This window comes from Ilyonectria robusta, assembly GCF_021365365.1.
Source record: "Ilyonectria robusta strain PMI_751 chromosome Unknown BGZ61scaffold_36, whole genome shotgun sequence".
Taxonomy (NCBI): Eukaryota; Fungi; Ascomycota; class Sordariomycetes; order Hypocreales; family Nectriaceae; genus Ilyonectria; species Ilyonectria robusta.
Window position 1 is genome coordinate 119935 of NW_025764470.1, and position 21408 is coordinate 141342.

The 21408-nt window shown below is 54.1% G+C and overlaps 5 protein-coding genes and 2 non-coding genes across 7 annotated transcripts; 5 read left to right on the forward strand and 2 right to left on the reverse strand.

Annotated features, from left to right (window-relative positions):
• Nucleotides 1-3173: 3173 nt before the first annotated feature.
• On the forward strand, nt 3174-4097 carry BGZ61DRAFT_369126 (endonuclease/Exonuclease/phosphatase; the record flags this gene model as incomplete). Its single annotated transcript, XM_046241939.1, has 1 exon — nt 3174-4097. The coding sequence occupies one exon, from the start codon at nt 3174-3176 to the stop codon at nt 4095-4097; it is 924 nt and encodes a 307-aa protein (XP_046096219.1).
• Nucleotides 4098-4248: 151 nt separating this feature from the next.
• BGZ61DRAFT_148859 (uncharacterized protein) lies at nt 4249-4886 on the forward strand. The gene has a single exon (XM_046237340.1). The coding sequence runs from the start codon at nt 4400-4402 to the stop codon at nt 4871-4873; it is 474 nt and encodes a 157-aa protein (XP_046096220.1). The 5' UTR covers nt 4249-4399; the 3' UTR covers nt 4874-4886.
• Nucleotides 4887-11031: 6145 nt separating this feature from the next.
• On the forward strand, nt 11032-13272 carry BGZ61DRAFT_148884 (uncharacterized protein). Its single transcript, XM_046237341.1, has one exon. The coding sequence runs from the start codon at nt 11188-11190 to the stop codon at nt 13030-13032; it is 1845 nt and encodes a 614-aa protein (XP_046096221.1). The 5' UTR covers nt 11032-11187; the 3' UTR covers nt 13033-13272.
• A 1683-nt stretch (nt 13273-14955) lies between these two features.
• On the reverse strand, nt 14956-15037 carry BGZ61DRAFT_t200. Its single transcript has one exon. It is a non-coding gene; the product is annotated as a tRNA-Gly (tRNA).
• A 135-nt stretch (nt 15038-15172) lies between these two features.
• BGZ61DRAFT_t199 lies at nt 15173-15254 on the reverse strand. The gene has a single exon. It is a non-coding gene; the product is annotated as a tRNA-Gly (tRNA).
• Nucleotides 15255-17786: 2532 nt separating this feature from the next.
• On the forward strand, nt 17787-18496 carry BGZ61DRAFT_539684 (uncharacterized protein; the record flags this gene model as incomplete). The annotated part of the gene is made up of 5 exons (XM_046254820.1): nt 17787-17924; nt 17981-18097; nt 18151-18211; nt 18264-18323; nt 18426-18496. The coding sequence occupies 5 exons, from the start codon at nt 17787-17789 to the stop codon at nt 18494-18496; spliced, it is 447 nt and encodes a 148-aa protein (XP_046096222.1).
• A 441-nt stretch (nt 18497-18937) lies between these two features.
• Nucleotides 18938-20802, forward strand: BGZ61DRAFT_463855 (uncharacterized protein). Its single transcript, XM_046247444.1, has one exon. It carries the CDS (start codon nt 19350-19352, stop codon nt 20577-20579), a length of 1230 nt encoding a protein of 409 aa, XP_046096223.1. The 5' UTR covers nt 18938-19349; the 3' UTR covers nt 20580-20802.
• Nucleotides 20803-21408: the final 606 nt, after the last annotated feature.

The following is a 21408-nucleotide window of genomic DNA, read 5'->3' on the forward strand; positions in this document are numbered from 1 at the left end:
GAAGAGGCGCTCCCGGAAAGGGCTGAATGCCAAGGGCGCACGAATGATGGATTCAACTTTCGTCATTCATACGCGTTGTCTCAGGCTGAGCAGTGGAGCCTCGGGTGATCTGCGAACTTAAACCTTTCGCGACCGAGATAAGAGCAGGCTGGGGCGTCCATGTGCCGTCCCGTTGTGTCCTATACGAGCCGTGGTACTATTTGTAGAGCTAAGCGAGACTGTACCCCCGGAGGAGCCAGCCGGATCCCCGCCCGGCGCAAGAATCCAGCCCGGCCGGGATTGTGGGGCTGACCTCCGGAGACCCACTCAGGTGTCGCTTGGCGAGTGAAGTGAGGCGTCCTCAGCGCTACTGTCCAGGCAGATATTGGGCTTTGAATGATTCTCTTGAATATTTGCGAACTGTACTGTCTCCCGAAGGCCCTCGTGTTGTCTCTCGTATTGTCTGTCATGTAATCTCTAAAAAAAAGCTGGGTGACGACGTTGGCAATTGCACTTCTTAGTTTGCTAGTTGAGCATGGGGTTCGTCTAGGCATCCTTCGATGACTGGACCAAGGCAGAAATATTAGGTTGCCTTTCTGATTGGTGATGCCTGTAATTTGCCGCCACCGAAGGACTTGTGGCTTCAATTTGTAGTTGTTGGTCTGCCTGGGCACACTTTGTCTAGCGCCCTTGTTCGGATACTTCATTGCCGAACAAGGGAGAAGCAGCCACACACTAGCCTGGCGAGGCTCCCTATCTGATATGTAACTAAAGTGGATGGCAGAAGTCCCATGTTTCGCCTCGGCTTTCTCTTTGCTCGCGCCCTGCCATTTGGTCTGTCGCTTCCAAGTCCCCACCTCTCCTCCTACGTATATGGGAATATGTCACTGGTTCAGTTGTGGTAAGGAGTTTTTCTTATGAAGAGGAATTCTTCTTGCAAACGACTCGAAAGGTTATCCTATATTGAACCATCTAATGTCGAAATGTTCCACCGGCCACCACAGCCTTGTCCAGTGACCTCGCTACGCTAATCCAACATTTGCTTGATGCATTCAAAGATGGTGGTTCTTTAGAATACGACGACTCTAAGATGTTGGACCTATGGAATGTATCAAAAAAGGTGAACAATGCCTCATTAAAACGGTGCTGGATGACTGGGGGCCTGTTTCAGTGCACGATGCCATTGCTCCTCTAACTTGACCAAGTTACTGGAACTTGTGTCTAGGAGATCTCATCAGGTGTCCAAGACAGCACTCAGCAACTTCCTAGAATTTTCTCGAAGAACTAGGCTATATTTAATAGTAGAAGTATCTGGTAGAAGCGTTTGGTAGGGACGCATTGGCGATCTACCTTCTCGGCTGCATATGCGCTGCGCTTATGCGGAACGGCTTTGAGACCATCTCGCTGAGAAGGGAGATTATGGAGAAGAGAGAATAAGATACAGATTGTTTACAAACAACGAATATAGAAGAACTGGGTTCAATGCTAGCGTGGAAATCTTTTCACAGAAAGTGGTCGCCGAGTGGGATACGAGATCATGGCTCTGGAGTGCTGGTCAAGTTAGAGTGCTACAGCATAAACAGGTGACCTTGAAGGTTATAAAGATATGTATGACTGAGAACTTGATTCAAGATCCCATGAGAATTATTGTGATAGCAATGGTGTCTGCTATATACGTCATGGAACGCGTCACGACGAATACATGGATCGGACAACAAGATAGTGAAGGAGGCTCAACAATTTACGAATTTTGGAGAGAAAATGGTTCGCTTTTGTATGAAATAGACGTGCCTCATAATATTCGATTGGTTCTGAAAAATAGAGAGCGAAGAAACGGGGACTTTCTGGCGGAGGCAAGTGTGTTCGGTATCATCACTCTTGAATTGAGCCAGAACCTTTTTGATGGAGTCGTTGAATTATCCCTACTGTTCAGACATGCCACCTTGCTATGAATATTGAATCTATCAGATTCGTGGCAAGGGATACAGCTCCGTGGCCGCAGGGTCTTCGGTGGCCAAAGGACGTCCACAATTGGCGCTCATCACGAAGCCCTATGGTAAACAGAAGAAACCCGACCTTCACAGCAATCAAAGATCCGTGAACCGCCACTATTTTTATAGGAAGCGGATGGTGGGTTCTTCAAACCCTCGCTATGCATATCATTCCCCATATTCGAAATCCCTGTTCCGATGCTGGGAGTACTGACTTGAAAGAGAGACAAGGGCTCATTTGGAGTACCACCTCCACAATCGATGGCGGAAAGTGCTTCGGCAATGAATATATCTTCGCTCTAAGATCTCTGTGTACTTCATTCCTTGGCCATGTTTGTCACTACAACGTGCTTCAATAGCATTATTTCTTATCCTTAAAATGCAGGATTGGAGCCAAATCTGTGTCACTGGACCGTTGGAATGAGGTCTTGAGACACACACTCCGAACAAGAATGCTCAACATACGTGAGAACTAACAAGTACGACTTGCAGGGGCAGTATACGTGCCCATCTTAGACAGCCAGCTTATGTTCTCCTAAGCGACATGTTTGAGCTGCAAGGGAAGACGAGTTAATGGCGCATCGTCGGACCGAATAACATCCTAGTTGAAGTCGATCTTTTTTTTTCTTCTTCTCAGGGGCTGAAGACTCTAGGGAACAAATGCACCTGGTCATGCTAAGCGCCGTACTTGGCATCTCGTTCTTTGACAGTGGTTTCAGAGTGGTTTCCACCCCACCACCACCAGAACCTGCATCAGCAGGAACTCGTCGCCGATTAAATTCGGGTTTCACCTTGGATTTTGAAGCAGGTCTTTAAAATGGGTCGATCCACCGTACCCTATTGTACCGACTGGATACTCCCCAGCCCTGTAACTGACCCCAGATAACTTGTCCGATTCCAGAGCTTGATGCTATTCACGTCTCACTAACCCTGATCAGGCAGTCTGGGCCGCACAGCGGGGTCAATCTGGGGAAACACGTGACGTCACATCAACCCCCGAACCATCACTCCACCATCAACCTTCACCTTGAATGGACGTGCCTTGAGTGACTTGTATAACTTCGCTGAATCTCTGATACTGAAACCGACTGACCCTCCTGCTCAGAAGCCTCTTACTCACCCTCCTCCTCTTCTCTACCGTGCTGCTCTGCGTAGCTCGTATCTACAACCAGCTCTTTGACGTCCCGCCCCCGCATCCCAGCCATGACCAGAGTCGACGTCCCAGCCGGCGCCTCATTGAAAATGAACCTCGTCGCTCCGCCATCCCCGTCGAAGCCGAAGCCGGCCACGATGCCCCTGCGCATCATCACCCATAATATTCGCTACGCAACCGGCAACCCCGTCATCGGCGAGCGCCCCTGGTCCGTCCGCTGTCCTAGGCTCATCTCCCAGCTTGGCTTCATCACCGCTGGCCATGAGAGCCCCTTCATCTGCCTCCAGGAGTGCCTCCACGGACAGATTCAGGACATCCAGGCGCAGCTGGGCGAGAGTTGGGCACATATCGGGCGTGGGCGTGGGCAGGGCCCCCGGGACGGCGAGTTCTCGCCCATCTTCTACCGCCCGGGGACGTGGTCCTGCGAGCGCCAGGAGACGCGCTGGCTCAGCAAGACCCCCGACAGGCCGTCGCGGGGTTGGGATGCCGTGCTCAACCGCATCGTCACAATGGGCGAGTTTTCGCACGTCGTGACAGGGACACGCGTCATCGTCATGAGCACTCACTTTGACCATATCGGCGTCAAGGCTCGCCAGCACAGCGCGGAGCTGCTCATCAAGTTCGCCAAAGAGTGGAGCGTCGAGGGTGACGGACCCGCTGCCTCCGTCGCGCTCATCGGCGGAGACTTCAACAGCGAGCCTTCCGACGGGGCGTACAAGGCCATGACGGCGCCAGACTCGGGGATGGCGGACATCTCGGACCTCGTCCCGGAGAGCCGGCATTATGGGAACCACATTACGTACACGAGCTTTGGGGAGCCGCGGGAGGTACCGAAGCGGATCGACTTCCTCTTCATCCAGGAACCCCGGACTGCACAAGTCAATACGTTTGGCGTCCTGGCAAACAGCTTCGATGATCAAATCCGCGTGTCAGACCATCGGCCTGTCGTGGCAGACCTGGATATTGTAATTTGATCGACGCCGTTTGGTCTTTGGGTTACAGCAACACCTTGTCAGAGGACTGAGGCAGTGCTATCTAAAGACTATGACTGGGCCGCGTTGAGCCCCAACTGACAGCGCACACGTGAGTCATTGAATAAACAAGTTGTGAGGAGACGTGGACGAGAGAGTAGCGAGACCCTATGCATGATGATTAGGGCGTCAGGCGACATGAGCTGAGCGTACGGCTTGCAGGACCATACGCAGGATGAATGTCGCCATTCTAGAGAGGAGTTCGGCCGCTCGAAGGGAAATGTATTCCGGTTCCATCAGGTCGTATGTGGTGGCGCACTAATTCAAGGGTGACTTGGGGAGACGTGGCTATCAAGGGAGGTTTCTTTCAAGAAGGCGAGTTCAAAGGCACCAGACCCATGACGAAACCTCGGTCAGAGGGAGGAGGACTTTTTGCCGAATCCTCCCTACATGTCTATCTAGAGCTAGAGCAGTGTACCTATCGTGGGGGCAAAGACAATGCCACGTCGTGTCGTGTCCACAGAGTCATTGGCCACAGGGAGACACGGCACAGCAAGTTGGTGAGGACCGCGATTGGGTTGATAGTGTATCCACATGCTGTACAAATCTCGGCCGGCCGTGAGCAGATAGGCAACCAAAGCAAGCTGGCAAGCCGGCAGGCCGCGAGGGCCACCGACCTTGATCTTCGCCTCGAAGATATGCAAGACATGCCGGATGGGGAGAGCAGGACGGGGAGCGTCCATTGGAGCTTCTCATTGTGGCCAGTCAGCTCAACGTGATGCCACTACGCTGACATATTGAAGGTCACATGGTGCTAAATGATATTGCCATCGTGAAGTCCTCCCAGACCAGTGAAATAGCGGGAAGTATAGCGCCGAGCAGAAGCTCTCGCGAGTTCCATGAAGGAATGAATTCGGGAGTTATCGATTGCGCCAGGGGAAAAACGACCATGGGATGGGTGCCACGGGGGATTTCGAAAGAGCGGTGTGTGCGGTCAAGGTATGATGGGGGCTGCGGAGGAGGGGTTATACGATAGGGTTCGCCCCCGCGCTGCCGCCATCGTTGGGTTAGGACGGTTATCAGCGTAACGGCACGACTCGGGATACACATGGGGAGGCCGGTACAGATGCTGGGGAAGGGAGCAAGAGCTCCTCCATGACGAGTATCTCTGAGGGTGGAGGCTGGAGAGTGGGATCGATGATGGCGAATCGATCTCCGAATGGCGGCATGCACTCGTGATTTCGTGCAGGTGCGGCAGAATCCAATTCTTCACCAGACTACTGTCGAGTAACTCATGATGGAGGGTGGGAATCGAAGTGATCGCTCGCTTGAGCAGTTGTGTTCCCCAGTTAAGCCGAAGCGAGAGGTGATAGATCGCTGGGGAAACCTGTGCGACTGGATCGTTCGGTGCTTGTGATGGATGTGTGTATGCTTGTCATCTTTGGGGAACGCTCGACTAGCATCGGGCGGCGCGGGCTAGTTTAACAAAGCCTGTGATGGCGGCGCAGTGACAAGCGCCATTGGAAGCAATGTTTAGGATCCCTATCATCGCCCACTCCATACGGAATGATTGTGAAGCTGGGCACCAGCCGCGGCACTGGCGATGATCGGAAGTGGGTATTTTGTCCGGCGTTCCCCAGGAGGACTGGACCGGGTTCTAGTGGAATGAGGTGGGCTTCAAAAAAGCTGTGAGTGTGCGGCACCTTTCCCAAAACCCTGTAGATGCGTCAATGCCTTGGATGCGGTTTCCCATCCCCCCACAGTTAGAGTGCACTCCGAGGAGGGACTGGTAAGCCATCCAAGAGTTTCAAGCAGGGGTGTTCCCGTCAGGCACACGGGACGCCATTACCGGGGCTCTTTGACACTTCCCTTTGGCAATCGGGACGCGAGGACGGCAACGTTGTGTTTGGTGCGATGAGCACCGCAGAATCAATTTAGAGCCTGGAACAGGACGGAGGGTTCGTGGAAGGCAACGCGTGTCAACGGAACGCTCGGAAGGCATTGCATCGCCAATCAACGGGCATGCATTGACCGGTTTTTGCATCGCAAAAGCTGGCAACAGCAGCTTGGCCAAAGGCGAGAGCCTGTGTGCGTGAGGGTGCGAGTGTGCATCTGTGTGAGAGCCATCCTGTCCATCCACAACGTCAATCCACAGCGTAACGCCAACCTTGGACTAGGCCGCAGGCTCAGCTTTGGTGGGAGGGTGTGAAGCGGAGGGGTGCCCACAGAATCCAGGATGACCACATCGCAACAGCTATGGTGCCTGCGGGCATCGAGTGAAATGCTGCGGCGCGTCGGTCGGTCGGCACCGTGTCAGGCAGTTGGGATGTTTGTTGACACCGTGAGTCTGGGAGCATTCGCTGACCTTGTGGGCTTGTCGATACGGTGACGAGGACACCACCATATCGGTACGATTGTCTCTCGATTGGCGTTGGGGAGTCCTGTGAGCAGGGAAGAGATTGCCTGCCAACACCGACTCGGCACTTGCACCGAACATGTTCAAGCGAAAAAAGGCGAGGTCACATGCGGACTTCGTAGGGAGGACGTTGTGAGATCTGGCGTCTCGTTATTGGGGGACAGAGGCAACAGCGTTGTCGAGGCCCGGAGGCCATCTCCGGCTGGCGGGCCGAAGATTTCTGGTGATGGAGGCCGAAAATCGGGGCATAATCCAGGCAGAAGGGGGATTAACCGGAGGGGAATGTGGGGGGCCTCCGGAGACGGTGGTGCCCTAGAACGGACAAAACACGATGGGCCAGGGCAAGGGGAGAGCGAAAGCAGCTTCCGTGACGGTCACGGTGACGGCGATGCCAGCACTCCGAGCCTTAGGGGCTCTTTGCTCGCTGGTGGCTTCTCGAATCGTCCTTCTGGCGATAGCGCTCCTGGGGGTTCCCGGAGAGACTGATGCATCTTCACCCGAGAAGGGCATGACTCGGGGCGTAAGGACGGAGGGTGCGCCGCAGCCCTGCAACCTATTTCCTGTCGACCTGCGAGTCTCGCAGACGATGAAGAGCTGTGAGCCTATGAGAGCCTGCGCTGGTGACTCTTGTTGAAGCAGCCAGCCGAGAGGGGGTTGGGCATCAGGCGTGTGCATGAGCAGCCGTGGATCCATGGGGATATTAGGCCCTCGACGATTGGGTCTCGCTCGTCATCGTCGTGAGATGCGTTGGCCCCTTGTCGTTTCTGGTCCTGTCAGTTTCGATGCTTCTAGGTCCGGTACGTAGTCGTACGCAGCACATGAATGACCGCTGGGCAGCAGAACGGCACCTTCGACTTGGAGGAAACAGGAGGGGTATCTGTTCGTGACGAAGGGGTGCGGTGTGTCGCTTTGGGTGTTGGGCGCCTGGTGAATCCCATCCGAGGCACAGCGGAGACACGGGTGATTCACCTGCCACAAATCCACATTCCACAACCAGAATCTTTGGACTCAGCTGGCTTCTTGATGGCATTGAATCGACCCTTCGTGCGCGGTTGGTTTTGCGACGTGTAATTCCCGCCGGTGCACCCTCCCTTGTTGTCTGTCGCTGCTCTCCCTCACAAGGCGAGTCACACGTCGGCTTGAGTCACTTGTGTTGATACCCAAGCCAGCAACGTTCCCCGCCAAGCGCCGAGTCGGGCACGGAGTGAAGCCCAGCAGAGCCTCAAGAGGGTTGGCTAATCCAGATAGTCTACTCCATAGCAGAGGCCTACGTAGTAGACCGACGAGAGGCCTTTGAGCCGAATGGAGGCACACAGAAGCTTGCGGGTTGAAAATTCGCCTGAAAGGGTGTCTGGCAGGTTGGGAGTCTGTCACTGCGAACACCCCACCCTAAGGCATGCAAGTCCCGACATTGGCGCCTTAACAGAGCCCAGTCTGTACCCAAAGCCGGAACTTGAGACGACTGGAGCCACAGCAGACGTCCGCATTCGCCATCCTGACGCTGATGCGACGATGTCCATTATTATACCAACCTTAACAGCTTAGCAACCTAGGGTCGGGTACCACACGATTGTGAGCCCTACCTTATCCAACTCCAGCCAAGGTAGCCAGGGAGTGAAGCCAAGACCATGAGCGAAACCCTGGCTCCAAACGTTGCTCCTGTTTTGGCTCACCCCCGCGACCTGCCAAGCCTGCGCCCCAGGGTTTCGTGGAGCACCAAGCACCGAAACCTATCACTGACTTTGAACTGGGCGAGTCCGACGCCCGTGGTGTTGACATGTTGATAACGATCTCCTCAGGCCAATCCTATCAGATAGACGACCCAATTACTCAGCCATCAACTGGCACGAGGTGCAGTGTGCAACGTTGGGCTCTTGTTCGCCCGCATCGTCACCTCCATCAAAGCCCAGCCCCTGGAACTGTTTCGAGATTGCCGGCTCGTTAATCAATCTATCTGCCACTTCCGTGAGCTGGTGGGTCGGTCTCCCTACCCAAGAGCCCGGACCCTTCCAGCTTCTACACCAGCTTCTTTTTAACCTTCCGGGCAGGGTGTGAGCTGGAAGCTGGCCCAGAATCCAGGATGGGCACGGCGGCAACACCGGGGGTGTGTGATGAGCAGAGTGTGTCATCGGCGGGAGGGGCGCGGTTCAGTCTGATCTGCTGGAACCCGACCCAGCGACCTGGCCTGACGTGACTGGACCAACAAGAAAAAAACGGGGGAACTGATTCAGAGTCGAAGAGGAGGCGGCGGCGTACCAGAGCAAGAAGAGCCACCCAAAAAGCAGGCGAGAGGGAAAAAAAGAGCGTTGGACGAGGCGGGCCGGATGCAAGCTCCACAGTTGGGCCTGAGTGCTTCGCCTGCCCTGGAGGCTCTTGAGGGACTCCCTGCCAGTGAGGGCGCTCATGGCCGCTCGACAACGCTCAAGAGACCCGTGAAGGCGCGGCAGAGCGGGTCCCTGGGACACCATCTGGGGTTGCGTCGACAGATCAGATCCATTCTCGGCCGCGTGGTTTTCGTGGGTAGCCTGACAATGGGCTGGGATCTGGGATCCGGGGCTTAGCAGCGCCAGCCCGCCTCACTCAGGTCGCTCGCTGTCGTGACCTCACGGGGCCACCCATGCCGTCTAACTCTCTTTGGTTTCTCTGGGGGGAGTGTTGAGACTTGACGCCCTGGTTTGGATCACTGGCCCCTGGTTGACAGCGCTGGGGATTCTCTAGGTTTGTCCCAGCGGGGTGGGCTGGGACCAGAAATGGGCCGTCAGTGACGAAAGGGCTGAGTGCTAGACTGGTTGTGTCGTTGCGAGATAAACTGGAGGGTTGAGATAGGTCACGATGTAGGATTGAAAAGAAGCAGCTCGGTTCGGGGGCTGACGGTAGGAGGGCGTAGTCTGGACGCAGGCCTAGGCGTGCATATCCAAGTGTCCGCAAAGGAAAAAGACAGAAGGGCGAGAGGGTCTAGTATCCAGCTTCTCAGTTTGCCCATCATTCTGTACCCGTCCGACCAGAGGATCCATTCCCCACGACAACACATGGCTTCAAGCCAGCCACCCCCCCTCTGTCTGCATCTGCCTCGACTCTGTGCTCTGTGCCCCTTTCTTGTGCTTCAATCGTACACCCTACCTGGGTTTGGAGTGGCACTCCCGCCGCCGTGGCCCGCCGTGGCCGCCGCCGCCGTCGGAGCGGACCAAAGAGCTCGGTAAGCTAAGCGGCCTCGAGAGTAGGCCGGACGGGAGCTGGTCTAGTCGGCGATGGACGAGGCCAGAGCATGACCAGGGCGGGAGAGTTCAATACATGACATCAGTGAAGGGAGGCTCGGCGACTCAGGAACGAGCAACAGACGGTGAGGTCGTCTAAGACAGGCTCACTGCCCATCACCTGTTATCCGCCGGCCGTTGTCCGCCATGTCCGAATTGTCAACATCGCCCGCTGATGGCTTGCTGACAATTGTCCGTGTTTGTTGAGCGACGAGAGAATGCTGACTGATGGATGGTTGGCGGTATGCTGCAGGCATCCGCCACCGGTGTGGTGAAGGGTCCCCACCGACACTCTCTGCCGTTCAAGCCCGGCAAGACAAGGTGGGAAGGAACGGAGCATGCTGCCAGTGCGAGCAAGTAAGGAGGCGCCGTTTCCGTCTGCATCAACACCAGCGCCGGCGTGTGTGTCTGTGTGTCTGTGTCTGCCTCCACTGGTGTTGCTGTCGTGTTGTGCGGTGCTGTGTTGTGCTATGCTGTGTTGTGCTGTGCTGTGCTGCGCTTTGCTTTGCTTTGCCGTGCTGTGCTGGCCCAAAAACGCACCCACGATGTTGCGTGATGCTCAGATGCGCGCTACGCTAGACACACACCCGCATACCAATTGCATCCCTCGCCCTCGCTCCTCGCTGCTGTCATGCCCCCTGCTGAGGTGTGAGGTGCCCGGCTGGGGTTGCACCTGCCCACACACCCACCTTCCACACGCCCGCCGTCCCCGTCTCACACACATTTTCTCTTTGGGCGGGAGCGACCAGCGCAGCGACTGACGACTGGCGACCGGCGACTGGCAACTAGCGACTGGGGCCCTGGGGGCGGGACGACAACTCCTCGCTACAGGCTGGACTCGCAGCCGCTGGGGCGCCCCAGCCAGGCCATGGCGGACCATGGCGGGCCACTGGGGCACCCCCTCCCGTGGCCCTGCAACTGGCACTGCTTTTATTAAAACTGCCCATCCTTCCATCCATGCTCGTTGCTCCCCTCCTCCCCTCCTTCCCTCTCCAAGAAACGATCCTCGACCTTTTCAGCACCTTGCTCTTCCGGCTCGACCATCGCCACCAACACCAACACCAACACCAATATCCTTATCACCAACGACGCCATCAATATTTGGTTCATGCCAGCTTCACCGTCTACTTCGTTTCAACCATCGACCCAGCATCACTCCGACGATATTATCCGTCTGCGAGTCCGTCCCACACCAACACAGCCATCATATGCCCGCTGCTCGACTCGAGAGAAAAAGACGCCCAAGTACCAAGACTTCCGTCGCAGTCTCAATCGCCATCGCCACCCGCTCCCTGATCCCATAGACTTTCGTCCCGTCCCGCCCTAGTGCGGCCGTTGCTGGAGGCTGACGAGCCCACCATCACTTTAACGCTCTCTCGGGGCGACCGAACCTTGATCGCGCCACCTATCGCGCCACCCCACGATGTCGTCAAAGAAGACCGACTACACCACTTACTGCGAGGACGCCGAGGAGGATTCTGGTAGTTCAGTCGAGGGCATTGAAAGCACCCGCATCTACGCCAGGTCCGAAGTCCAAGCGAACCCTTACAAGGAGCGCCCCAACACGGGTAAGTCCCGTGGTGCCGACAAGCGCTCTTCCAACCGAAAGTCCGACTCCTCTAACACCCTCACCGACTCCGACTCTACGCCCCGCTCTTCCAAACGTGAGCGTGACGCCCGACGAGAATACGAACGTGAACAGCGAGAGAAGGACCGCCGCCGCAAGGAGCGGAAACAGAAGGAAGCCGCCGAGCAGATGCAGCGCAAGGCCCGTTCCGAGGCCAAGGCGGCGGCCAAAGAGCGTGAGGCAAAGCCCGCGCGAAAGCCCCGACCTACGTCCCTCACCCAGTCCAGAACCGACCCCATTGTTCAGCAGTATCGACGGGGTCACGTCGAAGACCCTTCTTGTTATGGCGTCCAGCAGCCCGCAGCCTCGGGCATGCGTCCTCGTGCCCAAACACGCCCCAACAGCTACTACCCAAGCCAGGGCCCTCCCCCCTCAATGGCCCCGTCCGGTTGGCACCCAGCCCATGCCGGCCAGCAGCCTTCAGGATACCCCGTTGGCTCCTTCCCACCACCTCCTCCCCTGTACGGAGGAGGCCCATCGCCGTCCATGATCGGGGTTCCAGCATCACCTGCACGTCATTCCCAAGGGTTCTTCGACATGACCATGCAAAACCAGACGGCTCACCTGAAGAACCGATTTGAGCGACCCGCCTCTGCCATGGGTTTCCAGCAGCAGCAGCAACAACAGCAACAACAACAGCGGCAAGCTCATGCCCAAGCCGCGGTGGCTTACGGTTATGGCCCCGGGGGTTACGAGGAAGAACCTGACCCTCGTGTCTCCCGGCGTCCTTCCCGATCCAAGAAGCAGACTGACGACGATCGGAAACGAATGCCCCCCCCCGATTTCATTCCTCGACCTCAGTCGGCACTGCCTGCTGGCACGCCCTTCCGCCCACCACCAGCTCAGAAGCCAGCAACTCGACAGAAGTCTCGACCCCCAACCACTCGTCGGGGCGTCGGCTTCGCTGATCAACAGCGAGGCTACGAAGACGACGATTTGCTAGGCAACGAGGAGTACTTCACTGATGTCTCCCCAGAGTCCAACACCTATGACCGTCGCACAGTCTTGGCCCGCACTCGGCGAGGATCTGTCGCCTACGAGCAACAGGGACTCGAGATCATGCCAGCTTCGCGTAGCCGAAGGGACTCGTTCTATGGACGTGACCTCGCCCTAGGTGGTGGTGGCGTCAGCTTGGATGATGACGAGGACAAGTACCTCACTGCGCTTGCTTACCAGGACGACGTGAACGGTGGTACCCCGTTGGCATTGACTGCTGAGGCTTTACGCAAGGCTAGCCACCGCGCTGGAGGCGGCAGCAGCCGATCGACCCGCAGCAGCGACAGCCGTGATGAGAGCGAGTATAAGCGAAGCAACACTACCGGCATCACTCGATCATCATCCAGCGACAATGACAACGTCACCATCAAGGTCTCCGGCTCAGCCGTTGTCCGAGTACAGGGTGCCGAGATCGAATGTGGCGACGGAGGCGAGATCACCTTCAGCGCCCCGAGCGGCTCTCGTATTGGCAGCGGCAGTGACAGGGCCAGCACCGTCTACCAGATTGAAGATGGTCGAAGTCGAGTGGAGCGTAAGGCATTGGCTCATCGGATTCGAGCTCCCAGCCAGTCTGACTCGCAGAGCCGAGGCTATGCCCAGAGCTATGCTCCCTACGATCCCCATTTTCTCCTCGACGACTATTGATGACGATTTCTTTATGAGAGATGACAAAGTTGATGATTAGCGTGCGATTTGTTGATTTTATTTATTTCTTATTTTCTCTTTCCTTGCCTCCTGTTCTTTGATGGAAGCGAGCGGCACGCATTGTCCTCCTGAATCTTTGATCAAAATTGGACATGGCAGGTGCATTTGATTGGACAATTTTTTGTCGTTTACATCATGCTTGCAAGTTATGGTTTCCAATTTGCATGGAATTTCTTGTATCCCTATGCTTTGTCTTGTGGGTCGAGGCCCGGTCGTTGGCTTGATGGCAGGCAAAAGTTGATACCCCCAAAAGCGGTGATGATGGGAAGACCAGGAGTGTTGGGTTCTTGTTATGGCCTGTCCCCTCGAGTCCCCATGCATCAACGACGCATATACTACCGCATCTTGCCGAGGAAATCATGTATACCCTGAGGGGCTGTGTTGTTTTTTTGGTTGAAAGTAATGGAAGATTGTCCTGAATGTGGATGGAAGATTGTCACTGGCTGCTGTTTACCGACTCGATATTGGAGGAAGGTTGGGGCTACCTGGTTCATGACGGTCCCCTGTCCCCTGGAATGGGCTGGGGTGGGTTTGGACCTCCCCATTTGTTTCGTTCTTGTTACGTTACGACTGGATTCACATGCATTCCCTGGGGGAAGCTACTGAGAGCCTTGGTTCAGGTTGCGGGTGTTATATATCGCATTGTTGAGCATGGCGAAAGAGGAGGAACTTGGCCGGGCTTGGACACACTTCCATCCCGCGTCACCAAAGCGATAGATTGTACGGGCAAAGGAGGTTCGCGCTTCCATCTGCTGCCCTGCAGAGAATAATCTTGTTACGACTGGCATGCGATCTGCGTCTGGGATTTCCGCTTCTGATGTCGTGTTACTTTGTCTTTTCTCTTTCCTTGAATCGTGTTGGACTAGAATTGTGACGGTGTGTGGAATCCATGGCCCACAAAGTCTTCGGGCTCGGGTCAGCTTCGCACTGGCTACGATGACAATGGTTTAACCTCTTAAGTTTGGGGCGGCGGATACATGGGATGGATGAACGGACAATGGATCGGATAGAATCAGATTGGGATCCCGGCGCATGGATGCAACGGGGATTTGGGCATTGTCGAGGCATTAGTGTAGATAACATTGCGTGTCTTGTTCATGGAAACGATAGGAGCGATATTAAGCCCGGGAGCGGGACAAGTGTTCGTCTCAGGTAGACAAAATTGACACGACTACAGCGATGAAGCTTATGCGTTTTTCATGCCTTCGCCCCCCTGTTGTTTAACCCGTGATTGTTCAAAGTAGTCATAGCTCCTAGCTACGTAGTGGTAAGCATTGTGCCAATGTAGATCGTTATGCGGGAGGGTTACACGGGGCCGAGCCGAACCCGCGCCCCTGCGATCTTGCGTGTCCTCGAGACGTGATGCCGACACCGCCCAGGAGGTTCTGGGCGCCCCCGCCCCCCGGATCAATTTAGCGGTGAAATGAAGCCTGTTGACACACCCAAGTGGGATAGCTTGAACTTGACGGAAGGGAACAGGTGAGATGGAGGATAAGACATGATGATTTTGTGAAAGAAACACCACATCGGGCCTCAGGGATTAACAGACGCTTTGATAAAAGTAGACAGTTAATGCCTTGGTTGTCATTAGATAGCTGGCCGTCACCTCCACCGACTGGCTTCCGATGTTGCAGTCTGCTTAGTCCAAAACCACGCAAGCCTCCAAAGGCCATCACAACACAAATACACATAGCTGTCCTGTGTATTTTATCCATTTTCATAAATATATCCCTGCTAGTGAGCGTTCGTTTACTCAGCAGCTTTCTTTCACTTTCGTTAGAGTTGGCCATGAAACCGGGAGGAAAAAGAAAGAGTTGCCAGAACAAGCAAAAAGATGTCAAACTGCTGAACAGTCGTCGCTATTGCGTAATCTGGGAATCGAACCCAGGGCTCCCCGACGCTGCTCGAATGGCAACGGAGAATTTTACCACTAAACCAATTACGCTGGATGCTTGGTGTGAGGGTATCCCCACTTGATGGACGGCTGGGACGCTGAAACGCATCATGGTGTGAAGAGGAGCGGAAGCAACAAGCAAAAGGAAAGACAAAAAGAATGTACCTCAACACCGGATTGAACTAATGCGTAATCTGGGAATCGAACCCAGGGCTCCCCGACGTTGCTCGGATGGCAACGGAGAATTTTACCACTAAACCAATTACGCTTAGATGTTGTTGTTGCAGACACAGCTTCAAAATGAGGCATATATGCGCCATACCGGAGATGTGGGGCCGGATGACAGGCCGCGACTCCCGAACTCGGCCCTCTTCGTCTGTCCATTGGAACAAACTTAGCCCTCATACAACAAGGCAGACTCCCTGTTACTATCACTGTCCGGGGGTCTGTATTAACACCCAGATCACCATCCTGGCCTAAGAGACAGCTTAAATTTGAGTAATTAGCTCCATCGCCCCCTGTGCATTGCATCAAGACTGGTAGTCACCAGGGCATTGAAACGGTCGACCAGGTCAGGGTTTCAACAAGCTCTGGTGTTCAATACCTACCTCTTCGTAGATAGAAGCTAAAGGCTACCATATTCATTGCCTTTTACAATATCTACCCAAGAACTCGCTTCTCTAAACTCGTAGCGAAGTAGGGTAGCCAGTTTCCTGCGTTGTACCATATTCTGGCATCTCCCACAGATCCAGTTCTGATAGGATGACTTGCTGGGAGGTGCAGTACCTTGCAACATTATTGCATCTATACCTGCTATCAAGGTTGGGCGGCCCTTGCCTCCCTTTCTGGTCCGTCAACCTTATCGATCTCTCACAAGCACCCTCGAATTGACTCACTTGTCGGGTTGTGTAAGCGAACCTTTACTTCTTTATGGGACCTAATATAGATATCCCCCCCCCCCCCCTCCCTTTTAATTTGGGGCTCAAGTGATATTTTCAAGCTTCAATGCTATCCCTCACAATCGAGTTTTATTTACACTACCAACATCTTTCCATCGATCTGATTACCGTCTCAATATCGACTTTTGGCTGAAATGTCATATCTCCTAGTTCAAACTAAATGGAACCTGGCGTCTAAGTTTTAAATCTCCAAACAGGTCATGTGCGTAGCATCAAGTGACAACCTCTAGGCCGGGGCCATTCTTGCATGTGAGGAGTCGGGGAGCACTCTTGGAATTAACACTATGACCGCTGAAAATGTCATGCATACCGCCGTCCCGGCCACTAAGCCCGGCTTCAATTAGCTTCTTAAAACAACGGTTGGCTATTCCGCAGATGACTGCGCAACTCAACTTAGTACTAGCCAAACATGAGTCCGTCTTTGGGGCTAGCAACTGCCGTTGTTACGACTCTTGGAGTCATGCCTCAGAACTCAAAGGCCACATTACTGGACCTTCTGTGCACCAACTGAAAGATGATTTGAGTAGCCTTGAAGTTAGGTCCCTTCGTTGTGACTTGAGTCATTCCGCCGCGGGGTGCCAAACACTGTTTTTTTGGCTTGCGATGACGTAGGCCCATTAGTTAGTACCGGCGCCGGTTCACAAGGTATTCCACAGGGGATTGCTCACTCAGTTGATGTTTTCCGCCAAGCGGGTCAAATAAAGAGCTGGACAGTAACATGGGACACTATTTCATGTACTCTTTGGATCCTGGCTTTCTCGCGGTGGTGTCTCGAAACACCACCCCCCTTTATTTCGAAAGCGATAACATCGCTGCTCTTAATCAGTCTTGCCCTTTACTTCTGGTCAACCCTCAACTCACACCACCCCAAGATTCCCGCTACATGAAGTACTCTCGGCCGACATCATCTCTCCAAAGAGCTACAGATAACATGGGGGGTTTCTACGCAAGAAAATAAGGATATAAAATTCTGTTGATTGCTCGCTCCCGAGAAAAAGAGGCTTCCTTGGTCAACAGACTCCATACACATATAATATTATCCTTAGGGGATATATTGCATCCTCTCAAAAATTGCGCATACACCCAAGGTTCAGGTTTCTGCTTGCACCTCAACATTTCCAATTCTGCAACCCTTGGCATCGATACGCTACTGATGGTGTCAGGTACAGGGCCTGAAAATGCTTGATACGACCAACTCCGATACTATTAGATACCTTGAGCTTGCTAGAAGTTGCGTGAACTAATGCCAAGATTACGTTCTGGACGTATCTGTCCCATTTCAGTTCATTATTCGCCAATCGGACTGTGTGGTGCGCTCTTAACTAGTTTGCCACCTCGCCAAACCCGTCAGACTAAACCATGAGAGGACACAGCTAGCCACGTCTTAATATTATCGATTTTCTAGAAAGGTTTTTCGCTCCTCCAGGGCTTGGTGATAAAGCGGTGACTTTCCCTTACACCCTTGACACTCAACTTCTGAACCCCGCGCACCTCATGTCCAACCCTTTGCTTTGACCAACATCTGGATAACCTGTCCCAGCCGAGACTATCAACATTGTTGCAGCGCTGCCAACCAAAATGGGTCAATCCTTTTCGGTAGCAAGCAAGGAAGTTTAGCTTAGTAACGATGCAGACAAGACTGAACAGCTTCTCATATGTCCAAAGTCATCCACAGAAAACTCAATGTGTACCGTATAGGAATTTAAGATCTGCTGACTTTTGGCGGATTTGTAGGAGATTCTTCAATTTAGACGTGAGGGCAAACCCTATGCTTATGCTTATGGGTGATAGAGCCATAAAATGGGAACGGTATGCGGGCTTCAGCATTTCTGGGGAGTTCAATGTCTGACATGAGGCCCTTCTCTGAGATCATCTTGTATGCTAATGGGGGTGTGTCGGGTTCTGTTGACCATGAAATTGATCGCTTTCTAGGCCCCGTTAATGACGACAAAGAGAAACCTATTCTCAACGGGTTCAAGGTGTGTTGTCGGACCTGATGCGTGGTCTAATATTCACTCCCAAATCTCATGTGCAGGATGTTGTTAAATCTGCTCTGATGGCCTTCCTCGGGCAGGCTAGAGGTGTCGAAAGTACACACGAGGAATACTTCATCTACATAATCCACAACAGCCTTATGCGGGTGGACCTCAAGGTAAGAATTCAGAGGTGCCAGCTGCCCAGTACCAATCAGCTAACTCTCAATAGTTCTTCCGCTGGGACTTCACCAGCTCTGGGATGTCACGCGCACACAAGAGCTGTTTCGGATGTGAGTCTCCAAAGCTGCAAACGTGACAAGCGCTTGATTGATTTGAATGTAGACTTTGCCTGTCTCTCCAATGTGTCAGACGACTTCGTTTATATCCTGAGCGAATCCGTCAGTAAGTCACTGTTCTCGCAGCGCATTTGGAAGCGTAACTCAAAGTCTTTTCAGAGGGAGCGACAACGAATATACTAGCCAATATATTGATGCCATGCGAAAGACCTACGACCAAGCCCGGGCCGGGAAGTCAACCAGGTTGCCCGCAGCCACACATCGAGATACGTGAACTAGCGATCAATGTTGTAGAGTGCACGCGCGGCTTGGATATTTCGGGAAGAGCCTGGACCACAAAGGCATTGGATCTACACGTAAAGACTACCCGGGCTCTTTAATATAACGTCACGAGTCTTTGTTCTGGTAGGCGGCGGGATCACGGGATGGAGGCACGGCGCGAATCTCCACAGAGCCGACCCGGGAAGCCCGAGCGGGGCCTGGCTGTCGGCGGCTGTTATTGGCCAGATGAGGTTACGTCTCCACTGGGCCTGTGACACGAAGCGTTGCCCGGCCAGCCCCCGGATTATTTACTCGCGACGTCATTTTCTGGATGCCCATGAGGTGGTCGGGCGGGCGAGAAATCTGCTGCAAAATCAGAATCCAAAGACTCAGGCCTGGATGAGTTTTGGATTAAAAAGTGAATGTAAATTAGTTTTCATCCGTTGTATTAACTTGTTCCCCGTCTGTTCCTACGCTGTTTTTGGACTGCTGCTGTTCGCCGCGATTTGGTGAAACCCCCCAGCCTAACCTCGCACCCCAGCCACGCACCTCCGGCCTTGGTTTCTGTGGGAACCGCCCGGGCCGCACCAGAGTACACATGCACTCTGCGCGTCCTCTCGCTCTCTTCCTTCTATCCCAATTCAGCTCACCTTCACCTCACCATTTTCTACGAAACGCCACTGGGGATAGAAAACCCCCCACCAACACGACGACTTGTTGATTCTTTTTGAAGGCTCAAGACCGACCTCACTGGCCCTGAGGATCATTGTTCACCGCTTTGACGCTTGGCCGGGGCAACCAGCTTCCTAGGCCCAGCCTCCATACCTCGTTATTTTCCGGCCGAAACATCGACATTCCAATCCATCCCAATATGGCTCCCACTTTCCTCACCACCCTCCGGAGCATCGTCTCGTCCGCTCCATCCGTCCCCCGCTCAGCGGAAGTCCTCGCCACCGTCTCGGAAAACGTTGCCGAAGTTCATAGAGTATTGGAGATTCGAGATTCCAGCGAGACCAATACCCGGCACCGAACCAGCGTGGACCCAGATAATGGTGTACTAGACCCCCATGACATCAACAACGTGGGATTCTTCGTGCTGTTTGCACTCATCGGAGTCGCCTTCGTCCTAACTGGCATCTGGTTCTTCTTCTGGGCCAAGAACGGCGGCTTCCATATCAAGGAGAATGACTGGGACGACTACAAATCCACAGTACTGCGCCGCAAGGGGCCCAACGGCACCCTCCTGTCTGGAGCAACGGCCTCGACCAATCTGGGTGGTGGCAGCGTGTATAAAGATGTGCATGATCAAGACCACGACCACGATGCCGATGATGATGGCAGGACGGTCATCACAGAAGCCACGGCACTAAGTGGCATCACCGCAGGTGCCAGTGATATTGGAGCACGAGAGAAGCGCCGACGCAAGCAAGAAAAGCGAGACCGTGAGCGTGAGAAGCGAGGAAAGCGTACCAGCAAGAGGCACGTTGGTGACCTTGGCGTCATGGATGAGGAAGCGGAGCACGCTGCCAAGGCGGAACTACGTAACTACCGACACGAGAAGGCAGCACGCGTTGGTGGCCTGAACAAGGAGAGCGATGCATCGGAGTGGGACGGATCGACCAACGCCGGCACCGAGTCAAATGTGTCATCGAGCCTACTCTCCGACCGCCAGAAGACGCCAACGGCGACTCCTACTGCCACCCCTGCGAAGAAGACCAGCGGTCCCGGAATCCGAAAGGTGTACTCCGTCGCCGACCGACGAGACGAGCGGGAGACGCAGCGGGAGGCCCAACGCCAGCGCTCCGAGGCTCGCCGTGTCCGGGAGGCCGGTCGTTCCTCGCGACGAGACTTTAGCTACCAGCGGACTGACCAGTCTCAGAGCGAAAGTCTGCTGGAGGGCTACAGTAGTGTTAGTGGCAGCCAGCTGACCGTCAGCACCGGCAATACTGGCAGCGATCTGGGAACCAAGAGCTACCACCACCCGATGCCGGAGCTTCGGGAGCTGGAGCGTGAGAGGGAGCGAAACCGGGAGGAGAGGAGGGCACGACGGGCCGGATATCGTCGTGGACGACAGGACGAGGAAGATGACTTGGTTGAATGATTGGGCGAGTTGAAGCAGCGCTGAAGGTGGACGCACGCAAGACTGTATCTTGATTTGGCATTTGGGTTGTTTAGCACTCTGGTTCTTGTCTTTTATTGCTGGCTGGATATGATGCTATCATGAGGGTCGAACGGTCACGTCACGGTTGATAGGTTTCTTGTAGAATACGAAATAGTCGGTACATAACGTACAATACACAATGGGATTCTGGATTAAACATAAGCCCTTCTTGCTTGCAGACTCAATTAACGGGCCTCGATACTGAAATGGGTTCCTGTTCGTTTGGCTGATGTCCCCGATACATACTCATGTCATCGCTCCAAATAAGCGCACGGGTGGGCGAGGGCGGCCACCCGCAAGGACCACTAAGTGGCAAGGCAGGGCGATAACCAAGGGAGATGTTGCTGCATGCAGAGTAGCAAAGGGATTAGTTGATTCTCCCTTGCTCTGATTTTTTCTTTCTTTCTTACAAGGGTTACGGAATTGTCGGCTGCGAAAAGAATTGGCGCCAAGGAATAAGTTGTGGGAGAGGTGGATGATGTCTTACATCCCTCCCGCGTGTTGAGTTTATCTGCTGGCGGTTTGTCTCAGCGTGCAAAAGTCTCACGCGACCAAAAGCAACTACACAAGCAGGGCTTGACACTAGGGTTTTCTAGTAGGATCCGTATTATGGCCAGAGCTCACTGAGGAAGGCAAAAGGGTACTTGTGGAGAACGAGTTGCAAGGCATATTCATGCACCCGCATCTTGAACCATGAAACACCGGATCTCGGCTCAAATGCCATGATTTTCAGTTCATTCTTGCTGCAACTGTATCCCACAATGGCTAC